Here is a 25,000-nt window from a genome sequence, read left to right as displayed (position 1 = left end):
AGTGTCGCTGGTGGAGCTGATGGCGATAATGATAGTGATGCGGCAAGCATTACTGATTGTAATAACAATAAAATGATAACTAAAAATCGCGAAAGCCTACCTTTGGTGCGAATACAAGGCAGAGGGTGATAGTTGTGCAAAATATGATGAAAAGGCTGATGATGACAAATGACGATGTTGGTTGATCTGTGATGACGACAGACACGGCAGCACCGCATGCACACATGATCACAATGTTGTAAACGCTCATTCCTATGTATTTAGAATCATTCAAAGCCGGAATGCTGACTTGACGAGTTTCCCATGCTAGGAAACAACCAAATACCTGCATAACAATGTAAACTGTGAGTATGTTCGGCCTTATGCTACCTTTGAGGAACTTCTTAACAGATTCTTAATTACCTTTAACACACACACACACACACACACACACACACACACACACACACATATATATATATATATATATATATATATATAGCTAAACTGGTAGGTATATAAAAAGTTTACTCAACTAATTCACGTTTGAGTGTCTTCTAAGACATTTTGAACGGAGGTATAAAGATGTAGTTTAATTATAGACGTACTTTTGGGAGAAAAGTTATCTTTGACTTATGTGTGGACATTTATATTAAAGGCTATAAAGATATAAAATTAAGCATTATTTAAAACAAATTTCATACTGGTATATTTATTTCATTTTAAACGATAATTAGTATAGTAACTTTGCAACAAAGTACAGTTTAATACACATATAATGACATCGTACGCAACCTAATATAGACTTATCATGATCATCAAATGGTCTATAATAGTATCATGCGTAACTGGATGATTCTATTATGACAAAAGTTTGGTATCGCAATATATCTTTCTGCTTGCTTGATTCTGGTAATATCCTAACTTTTCTGTATATCTATCAATTAAATGGAGGCTTTAGTTATCTCGTATTATTGCTGCTAATACTGAATATGTTTATCAAGAATTACCTAACTGAAAAACCAAAGCATCTTACCAATAGCATTCCCTTGTAGGCATATATAAGACCCAGCCAAATTTCAACGTGGTTACTTGTGCAATACTCTATGACCGGGATAACTTCATATTCTCCATCGTCCTAATAATAAAGTAATACAGATGTAGACACATATTCCAAGTTTCATAATTCAACAAGCGAGGTGATAATCTAATCACCATTTATTTATTCGATATTCTTCATTGAATACCGTCTTCATAGAAAATTCAGTATAGATCAAGCAGAAAAGAAACATCATCCTGCAGAAGAAAAGGAGGATGTTATTAACTAAAGGAGTTTTAATTTTGTTAAACAAATCACTGATACTTCCAATATACAAAAGGACAGTGGTCTGTCTACAATATTCTTGTCGTTACCGTTGTGTTAATACACACACACACTCTGTCTCTCTGTCAGTCTCTCTCTCTTTCTCTCTCTCTCTCTCTCTCTCTCTCTCTCTCTCTCTCTCTCTCTCTCACACACACCACACACACACACACACATGCATACATAAACTGATTTCGCTGTAGATCGGTGGTTGATGGACTCGCGACTAGAAGGGTGCTGCTTCGGTTCCTACCAATACTAGGTAGTCTCGGCCTCCTCTAGACTAGAACTAGCGTCACTTTTATATCTACATACACGAACACCTATCACACTCAAATAAATAATCCAATTTATCTTTAATGAAATTATAGATTTTAAAAGCAAGCTGCAAAGTAATTGAAACAGTTGAAATATTTGACCTACTAGTTTTATAGTACTTGAAAAGCATCACATACAAACGATGTCAAATTCTTGTAGGCTATGTTGAGCCTGTCTACGATCTGCCACGTGACAAGGACAGCTACGTCAAGGGTCAGCAACACACAGACAATGAGGAACAACTTGTAGTCTTTTATAATCTGAAGTTTAGAAAACAACGTTTTCTTGTCAAACTAGAATCTGTCGAAGATACACAATCTGTATTATAATTATTTTATTTATTATTGCATAGATATCTTCAAATTGTTGTTCTGCAAGCATGAAGGAACGCGTCATGTCAATATTTCTAGAGATCGGAACATACTTGAGTCTGCTTAGTATTATTGTTTATTAATTTTTTTTTATACTGATGTCACTTAGCCTGGAAATAAAACACTGCTGCGTTTGAGATTTTGTGTCTGCCAATCAGAAAGGTTCTTCACATTTAGCGTAGAGTGGACACGGAGTCTTATACTCAGGCCCAAGCTTCTGTTTCGTTAATAACGGATGCAAACATATGCTGATATAAGATCTTGGTCTACGTGCAAATGTTGCTGTAATTGGCTTCAAATGCTTATGAGTACAATTATTCTCACCGTTTTCTTAAATTACTGTTATACAGAAAATAGCAGTGTTTTCTATATCCATGTACTAACATGTCACATCATTTTTTATGTTTGAGTGTGTATGTTCATGTGTGAGACATTCTTTGATTGTTTTTCAGCATATATCAGTAAAATAACAAAATAAAATATAGACACACACTAATACATGTAATTATGTTATTATAAACGATATACAATATATCAATACAAATCTTTTAATTAAATGTTATATAGTTCATTGGCATTAAGGACATTAGGATATAAAGTGTCTAACGTATGAATCCAATACGTTTTATTATGAGTCTATTATTGTCACCATACACAATATCTATTGGTATGAAAGCAAAAGTGAAGTAGAGAGTGATTATTGGTGGTAAAGTGTGTTGAAATATTAGAGGAAAACTGAGGATCTCTATTATTTTTTATATGAAAGCGATGATTAATCATTCTCTTAGAAACTTGTTGAAGTTTTTTTCCAACATATTGCATGTCACATTTTTTTACAGGTTATCAAATTAATCCCATCATTTGATACGCAGTTAGTGTTATCACGTAGAGAAAATACCTCTTTTTGATTAGCGCCACTGAAAGAAGTACTTTATGTTATGTTTGCACATTGAAAGCACCGGTGTCTGTTTCATTTAGATGACGAAAATTGTCCTTTTTATGTTCTGTCTGTTTTGTTCTAATTAGAAAATCATGCAAATAAATTGCTTTTCTATAAGCGAGAATTGGATTATTTTTGTAAAGTGATTTTACGCTGGTTTTGTTTGATAAATGTAGGAGACTAATATATATTAATTATACGACGTATATTAGGTAATGAAGGATTATATTGCATTGTGAACGAAATTATAGTTTTCTCTATTATACATTATACATTATGCTGTGTTTAAAGCCTGATTGTGAGTACGATTAAGGGCTTTGTTCAGCGCAGAATCAATTATATGTATTGAATATGTTCAATTTTGGAAATATGTTTGTAATTTTTTCAACAAATTTTGTAATTAACATTCATATGAAATAATTCGTCGGTTTCTATTGGCCTGGATATATGATATACCGTTTTTATATGATATGGGATGACATGACGAATATTCCACATATTGGTGGATATTAGTTTACTAGAAGCAATTTAAGTAAATTTAATCGTTGGGTGAAAATGATTTAGGTGATCAATATATTTTTTCAGTTCTTCATTTGAATGGTTCCAGTTAATAAATACGTCGTTTAAAATTCTGAACCAAACAGATGGCTTAAACTTTTCGTTTTGAACAAAATCTTTTTCAAATTTACTTATGAAAAGTACCGCGTATGAAGGTGTTATAGCACTACCCGTTGCCGTACCCATTATTTGGATGTAATTCGTCTTATTAAATTGAAAATTATTATTTTCCACGATGAGTTTTATTTTTTTACAAATATCTTCACCAGATAGTGTACTATTTTTAGGATTGTTATCAAGAAAATATTTACAAGCTTCAATATCATCTGCATTCGGATCGTTGGTGTATATTGATGTTACTCTAATTGTATGAACATTATGAGTAAAGCGAATAAGTTATAAAGAATGAAACTATGATAAGTGTATGAACGTTACAGTTAATGGAATAAAAGAACTTTACAGGTAAGGTTAACTTATTGAATTTATATTCTCTAAGATTATCTTGTACAGGTAATATAAACAATTGATTTTGTATTCTCTAACATTGTACTTTTGCTTTTTCTTATTAGTAATAGATGTCAATATTTGATTAAAATATTACATCTAAATTTTATAGTTATACTGCATCTATTACGCATGTTTCATTTTAGGAATAATCTAAATGTTTCCTTTAAAATATTTTGTGCCTGAAGAAGTATGAATTAAAACTATTTGGACAGAATTTTCGGCGTTTGTGTTGTTTTTTAATCCCAGTTCTAAAATAACATATATCTGTGTCATCGTACATTACAGGTGAAAATGCATCGTTTGTTCTACATATATGGTGCAAGAGTGAAAAAGATTTTCTTCTGGTGAAGAATGGTAATTATGGTTACCTTTTTATTCATTTTGATGTTTGTGAATATTACATGCACCCTCCACGTCTTGCTAAACATTGCTCCAAAAGCCAACGTGAACCCAAGATCAAGAATCCATGATCGAATCTGTAAAGGAAATAATTTATTGAATGGGCAAAATGTCATACATCTAAATGTGCTGGTTGATTAATATAATCAAATATAAACATCTATTATTGATAAGAAAAAACAAAAGCAGACGTACAATGTTAGAGAATACAAAATCAATTGTTTACATTATCTGTGCAAGATAATCTTAGAAAATATAATGTCAATAATTGAACCTTTCCTGTAATGTCATTTTCTTCCATTAACTTTAATGTTCATACACTTATCATATTTTCATTTTTTTATATCATATTCACTATACACATTATGTTTATACACGTATCTAGTTTCATTCTTTATATCTTATTGACTTGACATCAAGTTCATACCGTATCATAGTTTCATTCTTTATATATAATTAACTAAATCATAAACTTATCATAGTTTCATTCTTTATATCATATTCACTTTACTAAAAATGTTCATACGCTTTTAATAGTTTCAGTTTTTTTTTTATAGTATTCACCTTAAACATAAATTTCTTACACTTATCATATTTTCATTCTTCATATCTTATTAACATTACATGCAATGTGCATACACTTATCATATTTTCATTCTTTTTATATTATTCACTTTCCACATAGTGTTCATACACTTATCATAGTTTCATTCATTATATCTTACTCACCTTCCACAAAGTGTTCATACACTTATCATACTTTCATTCTTTTTATATTATTCACTTTTCGCATAATTTTCTTACAATTATCATAGTTTCATTCATTATATCTTATTCACTTTACACATAGTGTTCATAATCTTATCATAGTTTCAATCTTTATATCTTATTCACATTATTCATAATGTTCAAACAATTAAAGTGACATCACTATATACCAACAATCCGCATGCAGATGGTTTTACAAATCTGCTTATTGAATAAATATGTGCGTATTAACAAAATTGCAATGCAGTCAGTTCTTAAAGTTAATATGTAAATTTTATAGGCTTGGTAAATAAATGTTCTCTGGTAGGCTGGGGTGAAACAAATTAAATTGTATGGTAAGCAGACATGATATATGACGGAACAAATGAGATATATAACACCAGTAAAAGGTTTGTATTGGTCTAATTAATGCTATTAGCATCGTCTTCGTCATCATCATCGTCGTTCTCTTCATTTATCAAGAAGACAAAAAGTACAAAGACTACTTTATTTTTGAAACGTCAGTGGTCAGTGCAGTATTATCAAATTACACATACTGCCATATTTTTATAGATGCGGTTAGGACACCATAACGGAGATACAAATCAAAAGCTTTAGAATATATTGTATATTTTGCTTCAAAATTCACACAAACAATTATTGCAGGGTTATGAAAGAATATCGTAGTAAGATCAATTTTGATGAAAACAAATTACATTTTCGTATGGATGTATTCAGGCTAAGTGGAAATGGGATTCGCTATGTTCTGTTTTCATTTTCTCTAATTTTTACTTTCCTGCTTTGTGTTGGTGGGCTGTTCCACCCTTACGTATTTTACGCTCAGAACACGATAGAACTCAACGTGTGCTGGTTAGTATGCTTTCACATGATGATAGTTGCATTGGGATCGTGATATCAAACCTGGTCATTTTTCAGATGGTGTGATGGCTGACACGTGGCACATTTACTGTCCTGAAAGAGTAGGTTTGCTATCGCTCATAGGGACGAAAACTGCTTAACAGCCAAATGAGAGTACCAAACAATCTGAATCAATCGTATGTATTCTCTAAAAAATTATTTCGATGCAGCTGATAGCATATTTTAGGACAACTGTCAGTCCAAGCCTTCTTTATATTTGTTTGTTCATTCATATTTGATTACAATTCAGCATATAAAAAGACCTTTATGTCGAAATTAGCCAAAATAAGTTAAGTGGTTTCTTAAGATTAAGTTGCTTAAATGTTTGTTTTTTTCTCTTCTATTTTCTGTGATCGAAGCCATAATTGATTAGCAATATTAATATAAATGCCACAGACCTTTAAGTTCACATGTCCTTACCATCAGATGAGTTTAAAATGACATTAGTTCAAACAAATCTACTTTTTCTTTACTTAGTATTAAATATGAACAAAATAAGTTACCGTTTCTCATAAAATTACTACAAAAATAACACCATATCCATTACGCGCTAAATTACCGTGCAGATGAAATGATGATAGTTGACGGGGATAAAGCTGCCGTCCGTGCCCAATAGGAAGACACTAAGGTAAGACAAAATGCATCCGACGATTATTAGGTTGTTCATGTTTGGACTTGACATCTTTATAAATCTGCAATAAAAATTTATATGCGTTTTTGTGAAAAATAAACGATCTCAGATGATAAATAATATACCCTCGTCGACCTAGCGCGCGCCAAAGAAACCAACACAACTTCTCAAGATAATATATCCAAAAACAATGAGTCCTTATGTTCTGAGGAAATGATGATCCAATTGAGAATAAACTATTTTTTAATTAACTTTTTTTTAAAATATTCTAAAATGCACGCGAATAACATTGCTTCATAGAAGACCTTAACGTATAGGATGTTTAGTCTCGAGTTTCATAAATAGGCGAACATAACATTGAAGGATAAATAGAAGGATAGAACCTGTGAGCAGGATCTGACTTTTCCCGTTATTTCTTAACGTCCACAGGTTTAAAGTACCTCTTTATTTTACTATGAAATGAAATATATGTGAGTTGATTGTTTCTGATAAAAGTGCCTAAAAATTGGTGAAAATTCAAATTACGAAAAACAAAATATACCAACCTGTGTTTTCTAAAATAGATATTTATCCCAAGAAAAAAACAAGCCAGCATGATTCCCAGGCCTGCTAAAGTACTTATGCTGATATAGACACTGTTGGGAACACCCTGGATGTATCTGCGCACCAGCTTTCGATCAACAGGTGGTCCTCTGCCTGAGAAAAAATGTAATAAATAAAAGAAATACAAAACAAACACACAAAAGAAACGGAACACAATATACAGAAAGAGAAAGATGCAAATAGATACGTGTACATGTCGACATGCACGATATATAAGATATATTTTTTAATACTCCCACCCCTCCAACCTATCCACCTTCATACCTGTCCGTGTACTAATAGCCAATTATCTACCAGCTAGTTATAATTTTCATCCACTCATACTAAATGCCTCATAACATCATATCTTCGTAGCTAAATTGTATGAATCTGCAAATACACATAGGATTAAAAGCCAGAGTAGTTTCTCGTACGGCAATCCGTGTTATAACGAGTTTACCGGCAGTAAACTGTAATACGCTATTCCTCTTCAGGCCTAACATGTTATTATGAATTTACCAGCATTAAACTGTAATCTCCTCTCCCGTGTCAGCCAATGCATGTTATTACGCATCTATCGTCAATAAAATGTAATTCACTACCCCATGTCAGGCGATGCATATTATAAAGAATTTACCTCCAGTTATGTGTCATCCACTACTTATTGTCAGGCAATGCACGCTGGAAGAATTTAAATACAGTAAACTTTAATAGCCCTTATGTAAAAATGCAAGTCACAACGAATTTACCTGCAGCAAACTGTAATTCAGTACCCCTTGTCAGGAAATGAATGTTATACCGAATTTACCGACAGGAAATGTAATTCGCTACCACTTGTCAGTCTTCAAAAAGTTACAATTATTCTGTCAATACTGACTGATTTCCTCCTATTCATTAGAAAGTATTTCTGCAGAGATTTAATTCTGTTTAGTTTACAGGCCGTTAGATACGTTCCGCTGTCGTTCTCTTGTAAATGATGATTGCGGCAAATAAAGGCAAAACTTGATTTAAATAGTGACTAATTTCTCGTGGTTCTAAAAGTCGCAATTAAGTAGGTAATTTTGTGAAATTATTACATGGTTAAAATGTTTTAAGGTACTGTATGGTACAATACTGCTTTTTATTTTAAAAAATATAATTATATGTGTTATAACTAAACCGCATGAAATTTGAAACAACTAGATCACTATTGCATATTGCTACCTAATATGGACACCCACAAACAGAATATATATATATATATATATATATATATATATATATATATATATATATATATATATATATATATTTAATTTAATTGTTTCTTGATTAGATTGGATTGTTTTAAATTCCATTACATGCTCTTGTATTGTAACATTGTTTAGTGGATCTTCCATTGCCCAGAATTGAAACATTGTAAGCAATTGCTGACCTCCAAAATCAGTGACAGCTTTCGTAAACAACTTTTAAATTTTGTATCTTTCTCAGAGTAAGAATCATTAAGCTGCGCCAAGGCCATATTCTGGAGTACTTAATATAAAACACCTGTCAATTGGTACACAATCTTCTATTTTTTCCAGAAGGATGGACTTCTCTCCCCCATCAAGACTTTTGTTTGCGTCTTAGCTAGACGTTTTACTGGTGTTTTGATAAGAATTCGATCAGTCGGGCTTCAAACATTTGACACTTTAAGTTGTGTTATGTTGTGACCAGTTTGGACTGAATTTTATTTGTCGTCAAATTATTTAATCAAAGTGATTGTTTTCCCTGGGGAAAAAAGTCATTTGATATAATTCTTGAACAAAGACATTCACAAGAATTTATACGGAATTCAAAACTGGAATAATATTTTATGTCATTCAACAGGAAACTGTTGACACATTAACATTTCTTAGGTTATTACAAACGTCATCGCCTTTCATCTTTAATTTTTAATCGGGATTGGAACTGTGAATCACTTAGAACTTTTCATTGATAGGGCTTGTGCTTTATCTCTTGCATTACATTTTGGATTTGATTCGCAATAACGTATTTTTTGTTTTTTTATTATTTTACGTTGTATTCTATGGAAATAAATTATTTGTTAAATTTTACAAAGCTTATTGTCTTCACACTTTTCTGTTACTCATTTTAAGAGCATTGATTTGTAACAGAAAATTGGGGTGCTCGTCCATGGGATACGAATTTTACTAAAATATTTCAGAAAACTTTCTTTTTAAAATTTAAATTACTCTAGTTTAGGAATTTCGAATAAAAAGTATTATTATTTTACATTTTAAAAATCTTTAATGAAATCAACAAACTTTTGTACACTGTCACCAGATCTTTATTTCAAATCCTACCCAGGAAGAGTCAAACCTTTTGAAAAATCATGAATTGATTCAGCTTGAAGGAACATATGATCTTTCTGAGGCAAAACCTTCTTTAGCGAAGCAAAATAATAAAAGATATTTTGCTTCCTTATTTGGTGGAAAAGAATGTTTTGGATAAAAGTGATTTGATTTCGATCAGTAGGTCTGTATCAAACTCTGACATAAAAGTAAAGGAATTAAAATTAAAATAAAAGATGGAGTTAGAGTTGAGCAAGCTTGACTTTAGAAAGAAAAAAAGAAAAAGGAAATGTAGTTGCAATTGGAGAAAAAGAAAAAAAAATGCAGTTACGGAAAGAACAAAGGCAGATCAGAAATCAGAAAAACAAATGTTTTAGGAGAAAGAGGAGAGAGAGAGAGAGAAACAAATGCAGTTACAATCGGAGAAAGAGGAGCAATTGACAGAAGAAATTGCTAATGAAGAGAGAAACGGAAGAAAGGGAATATGAATTTAGATTAAGAGAATTAGAGTATGTTCCAACTTTACATACAAATTCACGTTTGTAAGTCACTAAAAATATTGGGTTAGTGCCCCTATTTAGAGAAAAAGAAATAGACAAATACAATCGCAGAAACTTTGTAATGGCTGAGGAAACATTGGAGTATTACAGAGTGCACAATTTGGCAGATCCCGAGACAACTATTCATCCCTTCAGTACACCAGAGTGCTGACAATGAGCTGGGTAAGGAATGCATCTTAGAGGGTTATGAGTTTGTTCCTGTCGCTTATCGACGAAAATTCAGGAAGAGCAGCTGCGTGGGTGAACAGACCAGACTTTAAGACTTTAAGACTTTAAGACCGAAATAAAGCTTCCTACGAAGGGTAACAAGATACAAGCGTCAATAACTCTACAGTAGGGAGGGCAAACATACCAGAATTTCAGTACGAAATAACGTTTCCTACGACAGGTAAAAAAATACAAGCGTCACCGACACCTCTAACTGATTTTTGTGTGTCAAATAGATATGCCTGGGTCGTCACCATGTATGTGATAAAAAAAACGCGGTCAGATCTCTCAACAAATTATTTAATCGAGACCTAAGCGATATCGCGACCGATATATTTATCGTAATAAATGCATGAGGATTCGCTTAAACGCATGAAAAGAAGTTTCTAAACTTGATCATATCCATGTTCCCTGAGCACCATGTATGATGGATATTTTGTAGTGTAAAAAAACCCAGAAGATTGCCGTTATCTATGATCATTTTAGTTATTTGCACATATCACTGAGTAACATATATAATCTCGGTGTTTTGGGCCTGCCTCGGGAAAACGTCCGAGCTGGATTTTATTGTTTGTCTAGCATCACATCATCGTAAACTACGAGATTGTTAATACTATTAACAAGATCATCTACTAATGACGTATCGCTGACGTCGGTGATAAAATCATTAATACCATTACCGTCCTCGTCCATCAACTTTATATTTCCATTAGAATCTTTAAGCACATCATAGCATCTCTGATCGTCTACAGATTGTGAAACTGAAAGTAACGTATCCCACTTGATCCATCTCAATATCATGTTTAGTGACAATTGCGTCTTAACGGATCCAGATGGACCTATTATAATTGCTCTGATATAATTTGGTAGGGCTGGATTGTGCTTGATTAGCTATTGCTTTAGTGTCGCTGATAAATCACTGACAATCGTGTTGTAGGAATATATAATAATTATGTGAATTTATATTGTGTTAGTGCTCAAGGACATGTTGAGTGATTCTGCGAAGGTCATCCTAGGACCCAACAGAAAATTCCACCAATAATAAGGAATAAACATCTTTAACAAAAGAGAATGGCAGAACGACGTTCACTCAGTCTCAAAACGTGATCGCTTTAAACACCTCAGGTTTTCAGGTCCATGAAAGATCTATATGGACCGTCAAAAGCCTTCAGCTCCCCGCTAATCTATTTTGATGGGACCACACTGCTCAAGGACAAAGAGAATATCACCAAAGGTTTAAACGAACACGCCTACAAACTACTGAACACGCCCTCTACCGAAGACTCTGCAGCGTTAGACGCAATTATCCGGAAGCCAACTATCTCGGACCTAGGTTTACCCCCTATCGCGGACGTAGTCGAGAGAGCCATTAAAATGATAGCTATGGCAAGGCACCAGGTGGGGATGGAATTCCTGTTAAATACTTCAAAGCAGCTGACCCTAAGATGCTTGATGCACTGCACATCATCAGTTTTTGAAGAAGGAGTCCATGCCACAGGAGTTCAAAGACGCAATGATTGCCACTTTATACAAAATGAAAGGGAAAAAAGCTAACTGCGGACTCTATCTAGGTATAACTCCTGTCGAATGGAGTCATGATTATGGTGCTCGTCCTTCTCAACTGCTTCATTGGTAATGTCTCGGAAGCCATACAGCGAGACGAATACAGGAAAATTACATTTAACATAACATGAACTTCTACAGTGTCTTCATAAGACCTCACAAAAGCCTTCCATACGGTCAACTGAGATGCACGACTCGGTTGCCCTAAAAAGTTCATTAAGATGATCCGACCTTTCCACGACAGCATGACGGGAGTCGTTCTAAACATTGGGGATGTTCCAAAGCCATTCAACGTTTCTAAAGACGTGAATCAGGGTTACGTTCTCGCCCCAGTATTATTCAATCTATTATTCACTTGCGTCCTGAACCAGGTTACACGTGAGAAACTTACTCCTGATGCACTTTTTCGCGGATGACTGTGCTCTCTAGATCAGCGGTATTCGATTCGCGGAAGCCTGCAGACTCCTTGGATTCACTAACAGTCTGCACAAGACAGAGGTACTTCACCGACCTATCCTAGGAACCATAGCTCGCCCCCTGATTGTGTCTATCGATAAATTCCATGTCGATTTAAAGAACTACCGCCCAGTTTCTAATCTCCCATTCATTTCAAAAATCTTAGAAAAGGTTGTTCTATCCCAGCTTGTATCTCATCTGAATTCAAACAGTCTTTTTAGCAATGTGCAATCTGCATATCGCCCTTGCCACAGTACTGAAACTACTCTTCTAAAAGTAGTTAATGACATTCTCTCTGCGTTGGATAGCGGAAAGATTACAGTCCTCACCCTCCTTGATTGTCTGCAGCATTTGACACAATAGACCATGATATATTACTTCACCATCTCCAGCATGTATTTGGCATTCATGATTCAGCCTTACTGTGGTTTAAGTCCTGCTTGGTCAACAGGGCGCACATTGTATCTGCAAATGGAATACACTCCAGCCCAGTTGATCTATGTTGTGGTGTTCTACAGGGGTGTGTTCTTGGACCTGTTCTCTTCCTTCTGTACACTCAGTCGCTCTCAAGTGTCATAGATCATCATCCAGTGTCTCACCAAGTGCATGCTGATGGCACCCAAATATACAAATCTAGCCACCCAACTGAAGTTGATGCTACCATCCAAGGTGTAGAGAGGTGCATTTCTGCTGTAAAATTATGGATGACTTGTAACAAGCTGCAGATGAATGATGATAAAACTGAGGCCATTCTGATCACAACACAACGATTTTCTCATTCACATCCTTTACCTTAAACAATAAATATCAGCAACGCCAAATTAAATTCACACAATCAGTACTAAACCTAGGTGTTACTCTGGACAGTACTCTCACATTGTACCAACATGTCATGAACATATGCAAGGCTGCATATCTTGAGCTGAGGCGCATCAGCTCAATTCGCAAATATATTTCAGTTGATGCCACTAAAACAATTGTGTGTTCATTAGTACTTTCAAGACTGGACTATTGTAACTCAATTCTGTCTGGTTCATCTCAATATCTACTCCAAAAACTTCATAAGGTTCAAGACAGCTGCTCGGATCATGCTTACAGTACCACGATTAGAGCACACCTCCCCGCTGCTCTGTACCCTAAACTGGCTATCCATTCGATCCAGAATCAAACACATTTCACTGTCGGTCTCTAGTCAACATACCTATCTGACCTCGCCCATGTTTACACACCAGCAAGATACTGACGCTCCTCTTCTGACAGTCGTATACTCATTATTCCCACTATGAAAACAAAGTCATATGGACAGCGATCTTTTGCATAACAGGGCCCAGCAACGTGGAATGAATTGCCCACTGAACTTAGACACAAAGACAAAGGGATCACTTTCAAGCAGGCTCTCAAAACTCACTTATTTCGACTGCAAGAACAAACTTAAAGACCTAATAATGTTTCCTACCTGAAATATTCTCAGCATATTTTTTAGTTTTTAATGTTTTTCTAATTTCATGTTTGTTTTTGTAATAATATTATTATGTTTCTTATCTTATAGGTGTTGTCTAATGTTGTAAAGTGCTTAGAGCTTCTAACGATTAGGCGCTTTATAAAGTCCTCATTATTATTATTATTATCGAAGACACTTAACTGGAAGCTGTCGATCACGTAAAGTAACTTCGAAACATCTTTTCTTCCGATATCACTAGACAAAGAGATAACTATTCACATCAGCAGGGTCAGTCAATCATTATGACGTTTCCGCTCTCGCGTGTTGAATCACAGGATTTTCATCATACTATCCAACAGGATAAAGGTATATAAGGCAGTTGTACTAACAAGCCTCCTTTATGGATGTGAGACCTGGACAACCTACAAGAAGTACTTCAAGCAACTTGTCAGCTAAAAGCAGCGCAGGATTGACATCATCCAGCCCGATGGTCAACCAATCATATTATTTTCGAGGCACCCAACCCCACCAGTGGATTAAAAACAATAACGACGAGGAATAAAAAGTGTATTAAATGTGGTACATAAAATGCATATGTATCTCTCATTCAGCAGACGAAGATGTCGCTGCTTCACTCGATAAATTACCAGGGACTCCATGGGCTAAGTATCCTGGCGTAAAGCAAATTCCTGGATATTATTATTATGGTCCTGAACCCGACTTGATTTCCGACTTAACGATAAAGACCAATCAAAACCTGGCGAGTATCCAATAACTGCCATTGACCAAGCGTGCCACGCTCATGATGTCGCGTATAAATTTCAGATTTACAACAACGACACATTTCAGATGCAAAGCTGATAGACAGGTTAAAGTCTGTAAAAGATCAATTTGTCAGAGAATCGCTTGCTAATTTTATGATAAGATCTGCGACGAAGGGTAAACTAGTGCTACGGGCTGGTAATTAGTCAGCCGATTAGTATTATTATAATGGTATCGATTTATTATAGACCAAGTTGATATTGTAGGGGCAGAAAACAGAACAGTAAACTTGCTAATACAGCAGTTGTCGCATGTTCTGTTGCCACAGATTGGTTAGAACGACAGGCATTATCGCAAATTTATCTACAACCACATACAAAAATGCAGTACGTATCAGCCACTATCAACAACGACACAAACTGAAGTTGCATCTGCGTTTGAACTAATTTATCAGCGATGGTCACAAGGTGGTCTACAATTTGCACAGTTTCTACAGGTTGATCCTGTCAACGAATTTCTTGGTGTAGTAAAATATCTGATGGAACAACATAACGTCAAAATCAGACTAGGACATAACGCAATTGATCGCGATCAGGCAATCGTTGATAGTTTGGATATCATTGCGCGCAGGAAATATCGCCAAACAAAGTTCAGGCCGATAAGAAATCTCGTAAATGGGTTGCAAGATTACTATCTGTAATAGCCGCATTAAATAATGAAAGTACTCGTGGAATGTCTATGAAGTATATCAATGCAATCATACTCTTTCTCAAAACATCCAGTAATAGGTAATGTAATGTGACTGTTAGATATTTATTTGAAACCTGGTGAAATTGGAGGGGGTACAAGAAAGAGCATCGGCACAGTCTGGATGGTAACCAAACATGTAAGTTCCAGCGTGGTAAGATCCACGAGTAGACATGCAATTTACAATAGATTTAACTGCTCCTCAACGTGGATTTGTACGTAAACAATTGCAAGTAATTTCTGAAGATATTCAATACCACCGCAATCACTCTTGTAAAGGGTTATTCGCTAGAAGGGCGTCAGCGTCTCTAGGTCGATTATAATTAGGACAGGTCAACATCACATTATCAGGTGTGTGACCGAGATCACTATTAATTCTATCCACGGTAAATTCTTTTTGATTATTATTCGAATGATGCCACAAAATTACTGTGATACAGCAAACAGAGCGTTTATTCTGTCGCTGTTTCAGTGTCATGATATATTCAGCATCGACATCAAATTCGCGATTATTGTTTTTGTCACATTGTTTTAACCAGCTATTTCTTTCTTTGCTACATCAATTTCATTGCCAGTAGTTTGATTATTATTAATGTGAAGACTGTGATAACCCTCCGCAGGTGAGATATTATTCTCACTCGAGACACTGCTAAATAAACTAAATTTGATCATTCAGTACGATTATCAACACTCCAAACATTTGATTTGGAAACAGTTCATCCTTGCCTTGAATGAATCGTTATAAAATACCCTAGCATCCATGGAGATTTATCCATCGTTAGAGAGCTTTCAACAGCATTTTATTTCTCACTTGACTCTGTCAGGGTTCAAGGAATCTCAACTTCAAGATTTTGCTGTCGTGTATCTGCTGTGCGATAACATAACGGTGCAGGCAAACCTGACAAATGTTCGTTATGTAACAGAATTAAAGGCTGCTGAATTGAATCACGACCAATATTCCGATATGCAACTATCAAATCAGCAGTACTCCATACATTCCTAAAACTATTTGTTGGTGTTTCCGGAATTATCTCACTCATTATTTCACACTGAATTTTGTCTGATTAATTGTTTTCAACCCGTTTAATTAGGGATCAATCGTTCGGTAATCATCAGCTATTTCCTCATAATAATCTACGAATATTTAAACCATCATGCGGAGATGATCCAACGAAAGGTGGTGGCTGACGATGATCTCCAAATATTATAGCAACGGTATTTCGAGTTAATAACCAATCAAGAAATATTTCTTACACATCTAGTGACACTGCATATTTCATCCAAAAATAATGATCTTAGGAATATATTTTCATCCATTCGTTCAGGTGTCCGTGCATCTCCTTTCCATCTAAAGAAGCTGTGATAAGTATAAAATTCCATTTATAATTCTTTCAATTCTATGGCGAGTCTATGTGTAGGCGTCAAAAACAATCCTATAAAAATTCCAAAATAATTCAATCCCACGCGGTGATTTACCAGAACCACCACTGCAGTTAAGATAAACAATTCAATCTCTGACCATTGGATCATATACCGATGGTTACTATGTCAATGCTGACATAAGAATATTTTGGTAACAACGACATGTCTGTGGTATGTTTTCACTTTTCTGTACACTCGTCAATGATATGTTTTAATTGGGTATGCCACGAACATATTTGTTCGTATCTGTGATGATGCGCTGCAACATCACGTTGAACATAAATCGGTTGTTTCATTGTTCTATGTAATAAGAAGACTTCTAGTATGTGGTATACTGGCGACGAATTCAAGACACCAATAATCCAACTCCGAGGCGCCTTTTTCTTCGGGTTCCACGACAAATATTTCCTCGTCGATTTTCTCCAATATCACTAACATAGACCCCGAAGATACAGTTAGTGGTTAACACCGTGCAATTGTGGCATATGTTGTATATGTTGTATCGCCGAGTACTGAGAACCTGCATATACCGGAAACCTTAGCGTGATGTGTGATGGATTTATTGAGTGGTGTCCATAATGCTGATCCAGACGGTGCTGTGTATGTTAAACACCAGTAATATATTTAATGTCAGAGCGCTTGATGCCGATGACTGCTGCATTTCCCAAACATGTATGATTGATTTTATTTGTGTTTCTACGAAAATTTGTAAACGCAGTTACATAATTAGAATACTTAGATCTAAACGTGGTCAATCCATCATTGATTGTCATTAACGAGATCATCATCGGGATATTGTTATTAGCGACACATTTCTTGTCAAACAAACATTTCCATTGTTGGCCATATTGAGATCACCAGTCATTGCATCTCCAGTTTTATCAACATATTTACTGATCTCAGTCCTGATTGTTGCGTTGCTGTTTTCAACATGTCTTTTGTTGCCACATCATCGCCTTATATTGGTTCTTTTACATTGAGAATTATCTCTGATAATCTTATTTTTTGTTACTTATCTAATTGCATGCCCTTAATCACTGCGATATTCATCAACTATTGCATCAATGAGGGACATATAAATGTTAACGTCATTGATACCGCCTGTAAATAATAACTGACAAATAGCTTCTGCTTCACTGATGATTTCTGGGAAATTGTTACCGGCTGTCTTCTACCCATTCAAATTTCTAACCTGTCTACGTCAGCAAAATATTACTAGGACAAAGTCTATCACGGTCACTTCACAAAGTGAAATGACCACTTCCAATGGAAAAGATTGGTCCTTACTTGGTCTTAAGTCTGATTCTATTTTTCGTGTTACGTCCTGTTTAAATTTAGCAAAAGTTTCAACATTAAGTCTGACCTGCTGAACATTATTAGCGACGCGATATACATTTAAAATCCTGCTGTTTCTTTTCAGAGTTTTAACATATTCAGGTTTTACATATCTCACTCTTTTAGCCGTATCCATATGATGCAATATATATTATTTGGTCTGGTTTCCTGATAGCGGTAATATTTTCAAGAAAAAATTTATCTGTAAATTAAATTTTAACTTTTGGCGGCGGCAGTGGTTGTGGTTGAGGATGTTGAAAGGGTGGTGGTAGAGTTGTTCTGTCTTTTTTTTTTCAAGGCTGATTTCCTTCCTCGTCCAGATTTTTCAAGCTGCATCTTCATTTCTTCTTCTTTTTGTCTCCTTTTTAGTTTAACTGGTTTCATATACTCATCTACTGCCTGGTTAAAATTATTAAAGTAATTAACATCTCTCCAAGATCAATTCTGCGGAGTATCAGTAGCGATGCGATATACATCCTTAACGCAATCGTCAGATTTTAGAGTATTAACATATTTGGGTTCTATACTGATATCCAAACGCGAAAATACTAATTATTTGGTTTGGGTCCTTGATGGTGGCAATACCTTCAAGCGTAAATTTATCTGTAAGGTTGGTTTTAGTTTTTGGAGGAGGTTATGGTTGAGGAGGTTTCTGGGGCGGTGCTTGAGCTGCTTAAAAACGGCCAGCAATATCGACGGGTAATGTCTGAATAGCTTATCAATATAAAATGATGCAGTTTGGGATGAAGGGTTCGCCAAGTACTTTTCATCGTGTAATGAACATGATTACGGCTGGTATTATAATTGTGATGCTTACATCGATGAACGCATCATCTACAACGGAACCTGGAAAGGACATTTAGCGTCAATTCTGTAATTATTTGACAGACTCAGTGATGCAAGCTTGAGCATCAGTTTATCCAAAAGTGAATTTTTATCGTGCTTGTGTAACATTTCTAGGACATATCTTGGGACGTGGACAGGATAAACCTATAGACGCTAAGGTCAAGGCTATCTCCAAATTCCTGTGCCTATCAGTAAAAAACAACCAATGCAAGTTCTGGGTATGACTCGATATCATTGGAAATTGGAAATTTTGTTCCCATTTTTCCAAAATTGCTGAACCACTCACAAATTTATTGAGCGAGAAACCAACGTTTCATTAGACTGAGCAATGTTCGGAGGCTTTTTATTAGTTATAAGCCATACATTAGAGTGCACCAGTTCTTACAGCTTCAAATTTCAATCATTTAAATTGTCTGTTGATGCAAGTGATGTTGGGGTCGGAGCAGTATTGATTCAAAAGGATAAAAACGATGTTGATCATCCAGTGTGCCCTGTTTCTAAAACAAATTAAATACGTACCAAAGAAATTATTCTACAATCTAGTAGGAATGTTTGTGGTTGATATTAGCATTACAACACTTTGACGTTTGCAGTAGTTCAGCTTCTTCTCCGATTATTGTGTTTAGTGACCACAACTCCCTTACTTTCATCGGCAAGAGGAAAAACAACCAGAGATTGTAAAGGTGAAATTTTGTTGTTACAGGAATATAATATTGATATCAGGCACATAAAAACGAAAAGACAACCTAATAGCAGATGCACTTTCACGTGTGTAGAAATATACTATTTCATGTATATATTGTATAATTCATAAAATTTCTTTATGTATAATTGACATATGTTAAAAACAAAGCTTTTTTTTAATAAATGTTTCTTTTTATGGGGGAAGTGTTATGTGTATTTAGTTTAATTGTTTGTTTGTTTGTTAGATTTCAATTTTTTTTATTCCATTACATACTAATTTAATGTAAAATTGTTTAATGAATTTTACATCGTCCAGAATTGAAACATTGTGACTAGTAGCTGACCTTCAAAATCAGTGACAGTGTTAGTAAACAACTTTTCTTATTTTTTATTTTTCTCAGAGTAAGAATCATTAAGTCGCGTCAATGTCATACCTGGACTACGCGATATAAAGCACGTGTCAATTGGTAAATAGACTTCGTTTTTCCAGAAGGATGAACCGTTGACCCCTATCCGGGATATTGTTTGCGTCTTAGGCGTATAACTGATGTTTTGATAAGAGTTTTATCAGTCGGGCTTAAAACATTTGACGTTAAGTTGTATTATGTTCCGACCAGTTTGGGCTGACTTTTACTTTTATTCAAATTATTTAATTCAAGTGACTGTTTTCCCTGGAAATAGAAAAGAGCTCTGGTATAATTCTTGGAAAAAGACATTCGCTAGAATTTATACAGAATTCAAAAATTCAACAACATACTGTTGACACATCTGCACTTCGTAGGGTATTGCAGACGTCATTGCCTTCCATCTTGGATTTTCATCGGAATTTGAACTGTGATTCACTTAGAACTTTTCATTGATAGGACTTGTGTTTTAATTCTTGAGTTACAGTTTGGATTTAATTCGCAATACTGTAATATTGTTTTCTTCTCATTTTTCACTTTTTATTCTAGGGAAATAAATTATTTGTTAAATTTTAGAAAGCTTGTTGTCTTAATTATATTATGTTTTTTATTTTAAGAGCATTGACTTGTAACATCATATATATATATATATATATATATATATATATATATATATATATATATATATATATATATATATATATATATATATATATATATATATATATATATACATATATAGTCTAATTGAAAATGTTTCCCAAACAATTCAATAACACACCATACCTATCCAACGAATTTCAGCTCCACATGTTAGATCTAAGAAATCACTCAGCGTGTGATATTCTCCAATTTTTCTCATTTCACCATCTATTAAAATAAAAAAATATCCGTTATGAAAACGTGTGCATACAAAGTTTGTTTCAAACTACTTCTATTCATGTTTGTGTATGTGAGAAGGTCAGTCATTTTTAACTCTAATGATGTATCCATAAATTAGAAAATATCAGATGTGTGAATCGAACCAATGATTTATAATTAAATGTTTTATACTTAAGTCGGTGTTTCCGTATGGTTCTTTTCAATCAATCTAGATAATGCACACATCTAAAGGCATCGTTTGCCACCAAAACGTATAATGTCCATGCATGTTTAAAATATCACATAATAAGAGTCAATAGGTATGTAGGGATAATAAATCAATCAACATGTATGAAGGCAGAAATTACGTCAGCCCAGTACCTAGGGAAAATGTCCGTCAATACAGTACCTAGGGAAAAAGTCAGTCAATCCGGTACTCAGGGGAAAAAGTCCTTCATTCCGGTACCTAAGGCAAAACTCAGTCAATCCGGTACCTAGTAAAACAGTCAGTCAGTCCGGTACTCACGGGAAAACGTCGGTCAGTCCGGTAGCTAGGGAATAAGTCAGTAAATCTGGTACTTAGAGAAAGTCAGTCAATTCGATACCTTGAAACTGTTCAAATAAGATCGATCCGACTCGGTCGCCACTTTCAAACTTGACTCTTCCCTGAAACAAGCAAACGTTAAATGATCATATCAAATATTTACAAGCCTAAATGTATTAGTTTTAGCAAATATTATACTGATGCCACTATTTAATATCATTTTGGAAAACCAAATATTATTTTTCCCCATGACAAAATTTGACGTCAAAGCTATCCATGTAAGGGTTGACAAACTCAAGTGAAAGGGAATTTCACGGTTAACTCATTCTGGATATTGCTGTAGAACATAGTGTTCTTTGAGACTTCACAGACAGCTGAAAAACAACATTATGAACTGAATCAGCAAGTCAGTTTAATTAACAAATTTCGGAGTACGTATTATCTACATCAATTTACACATTATAATTAAACGTTTTAATTTCCTTGTTTCAATACAAACTAAATTACTTATGTCTGGGAAGATAACACCCAACTGGGGAAAAAGACATTCCAACACGAAACCGTGTGCATGAAAGAAATTACATGGCGAATCATTCTTCAGTGTGGTGTTACGCAAAGTGTATGTAGGCAACAAGTACAGGTGAATCTGAATTCTCATGTTTGCATGTATGTATGTATGTATGTATGTATGTATGTATGTATGTATGTATGTATAGAGAGAGAGAGATAGATGATAGATAGATAGATAGATAGACAGAAGTACAAAGACAGGTAAACATAGAGACACAGTCCGCTAGATAGATCGAAATGGACAGAGTAGTAGGTTGGCAGGTATATATAATTTCAGCTCCACGGAGAGAGGTGTAAGGCAACATTTCTATATAGTCGGATAGACGGAAGGAAAGAGAACGTGGGAGAATTTTGATAGTGAAAAATAGATAAACATTGATACAAACTGTATTGTTCTAGAACCAGTGCTATAAGGTAACATAGACTTTCCCACTGCTGAATCAGCATGATAGAGATCTGAGATAAGGCTGACAGATAAGGTGCTAGATGTAGGTCTGAGATACAAGTCAGTTATAATTTGCATGCTATGGAATAAATATATGTTTGTAGAAACAGGTCGTTTCCTCTGTCATTACAAAGCCAAAACATTACAATGGCGACGAAGATGGCATGTAGCTGAACAAGCTGTGGATAACAAGGGAAGAATAAGGACAGTTGTGTGATTCTACTCAGAGAGTATCACAGACCTGCTACCGCGTTGAAAACTTGTAGTGAAAGTCTATATCTCTGATACTGTCAGAAAGTTTGCCCATTTTCCCACCATTCTCAATCCATGAAAACGCACCTGATGTTCGATGGAAGAAGTGGATGAAACGACTTGATAACCTTCTGGCTGGAATGGATTTCACAGACACAAAAAGTCGACGTACAATACTTTTACTCTATGTTGAAAAGGAAGTAAACGAAATTTTTGAAACCCTCCAAGAGACAGGAGAAGAATATCCAACCGCCTTCGAAACGTTGACCAACTATTTCGTAATAAAGTAGAACCACGAATTTGAAATCTACAAATTTCGCCAAGAAAAAACATTAAAAATGGTGTTCAATGATGTCGACAAAGAAATAAAATCACAAATAATTCATGGATGTTTGTCATCACGTATTATACGTAATGCACTTTGTGAAGAGATGGACCTAACACATCTTCTTACACTTGCCCGTGCCATGGAACTCTCTAACAGATAAGCAGCAGAAATAAAAAAATCCGAAAGAGAGAATGTCAATGGGACACCAAACGAAGGACACCGAGTCATCGTAGAAACAATACGTATTTCATAAAAAGCTAAAGGCGCCAACAAACAACAATGCAAAAACCAAACATGCAGAAATTGTGGTGGCGAATATCCACACAAAGATGGGTAGTGTCCTGCAAAAGTGAAACAATGCAATTTCTGCAAGGAGAAAAACCATTTTGCTACGGCCTGTAGATCAAGACTCAAGGTTGAAAGGAAATTTAATCAAGTAGAAAGCAAGCAAGATAGAGGTAGTACATCTGAGAGCTCAGATACAGAATAGCATTTGGCCTGCGAGCTCGAGAGTCAATACTTTAAGACCAAAACAACCTCAAACAATGGTAGAAGTAGATGGAACAAAATTAGAGGTACTGATTGACACTGGATTAGTCAATAATGTCATGGACGATATTCATTTGCAAACCTGAAACATAAGCCTAAACTGCAGAAAACAGATACAAATGTATTTACCTATGGATCAGAAACGAAATTACATATAGTTGGCAAATTTCAAGCCAAGAATGAGACAAAATATAGGATTACTTTAGCTCCATTCTTTGTAACCAAAGGAAATTTTGGAAACCTACTGAATTATGAAACAAACATACAGTTGCAAATAATTCCAAGAATTAGTGCTACAGTGAAGACCGAGTCTGATGAATTGTGTAAAAAGTACCCAGATATCGTCAAAGGAATTGGAAAACTAAAAGACGTACAGATACACCTTCACACTGATGATATTGTAATCCCTGTAACTCAATCCCATAGACTGATTCCATTTCATATTCGGAAGAAAGTTGAAAAATAGTTGGCAAGACTTGAAGAAACAGACATTATCGTAACGGTAGACGGACCAGCTATGTGGGTATCTCCAATTGTGGTTGATCCCAACCCCCAAAACCCCGACGAATTTAAGATCTGCGTTTATATGCATTTGCCCAATGAAGATGTACTTCGCGAGAGACACATCACACCAACAATTGACCACCGTACAGCAGATTTCAACGATGCAGCCATATTCTCCAAGCCTGACCTAAATTCGGGTTACCATCAACTGGAATGGGACGAAAAATCAAGATATATTACAACATTTTCAACTCATATTGGACTACGAAGATATAAACGTCTCATTTTTGGAATATCATCTGCATCGGAAATATTTCAAAACACACTGTGTACAACACTTAAAGGATTAAAAGGCACAATGTATATAAGCTATGTCAGTCTAGTATTTGGTCGCACTCAGGAAGAACTTGACAAACATCTATAGTCTACATTCACTCGCATAAAGCAGGAGGGTTTGACACTAAATGAACACAAATGTGAGTGCAACAAAAACAAAATGGAGTACTGTGGATACATTGTCAGCAAAAATTGAATTTCTCCAGATCCGAAGAAAGTGGAGGCAATCAAAAGTGTAAGTATTCTATCAAACATATCAGAAGTACGCAGTTTCCTAGGCATGACAAACTATGTGGGACGATTTATCCCAAATTATGCAACAATCAATGAGCCTCTTCGAGCCTTAACCAAGCAAAATAAACCATGGGAATGGACTGGAAAATACGAAAAGGCGTTTGAAAAATTCAAACAAGACCTAGCTAGTAGCACAATATTAGAGTATTCCGATCCTAATAAGGAATTACAGTTAATTGTAGATGTAACATATTGTCGGTCTATGCGCGCTATTTTATCAGAATAGTATGGTTATTGCCTACGCCAGTAAAGCACTTTCAGATGT

General features: G+C 35.0%; 1 protein-coding gene across 1 annotated transcript in view; it reads right to left on the bottom strand.

The window, feature by feature from the left end:
* Positions 1-25,000, bottom strand: part of LOC149787699 (gamma-aminobutyric acid type B receptor subunit 2-like) — a 72,310-nt gene that overhangs the window by 12,877 nt on the left and 34,433 nt on the right. Inside the window, exons 8-15 of the mRNA XM_089975647.1 lie at positions 21,519-21,579; positions 20,839-20,922; positions 7,277-7,427; positions 6,660-6,792; positions 4,405-4,512; positions 1,798-1,920; positions 1,016-1,117; positions 101-325 (exon numbers count right to left, since the gene is read on the bottom strand). Coding sequence (XP_089831773.1) covers positions 101-325; positions 1,016-1,117; positions 1,798-1,920; positions 4,405-4,512; positions 6,660-6,792; positions 7,277-7,427; positions 20,839-20,922; positions 21,519-21,579 — 987 coding nt within the window. The remainder of the gene's footprint in view (positions 1-100; positions 326-1,015; positions 1,118-1,797; positions 1,921-4,404; positions 4,513-6,659; positions 6,793-7,276; positions 7,428-20,838; positions 20,923-21,518; positions 21,580-25,000) is intronic.

This window comes from Sinohyriopsis cumingii, chromosome 11 (genome assembly GCF_028554795.1).
Source record: "Sinohyriopsis cumingii isolate HCF-2022 chromosome 11, ASM2855479v2, whole genome shotgun sequence".
NCBI lineage: Eukaryota > Metazoa > Mollusca > Bivalvia > Unionida > Unionidae > Sinohyriopsis > Sinohyriopsis cumingii.
This window is presented reverse-complemented; position numbering and strand designations above follow the sequence as displayed.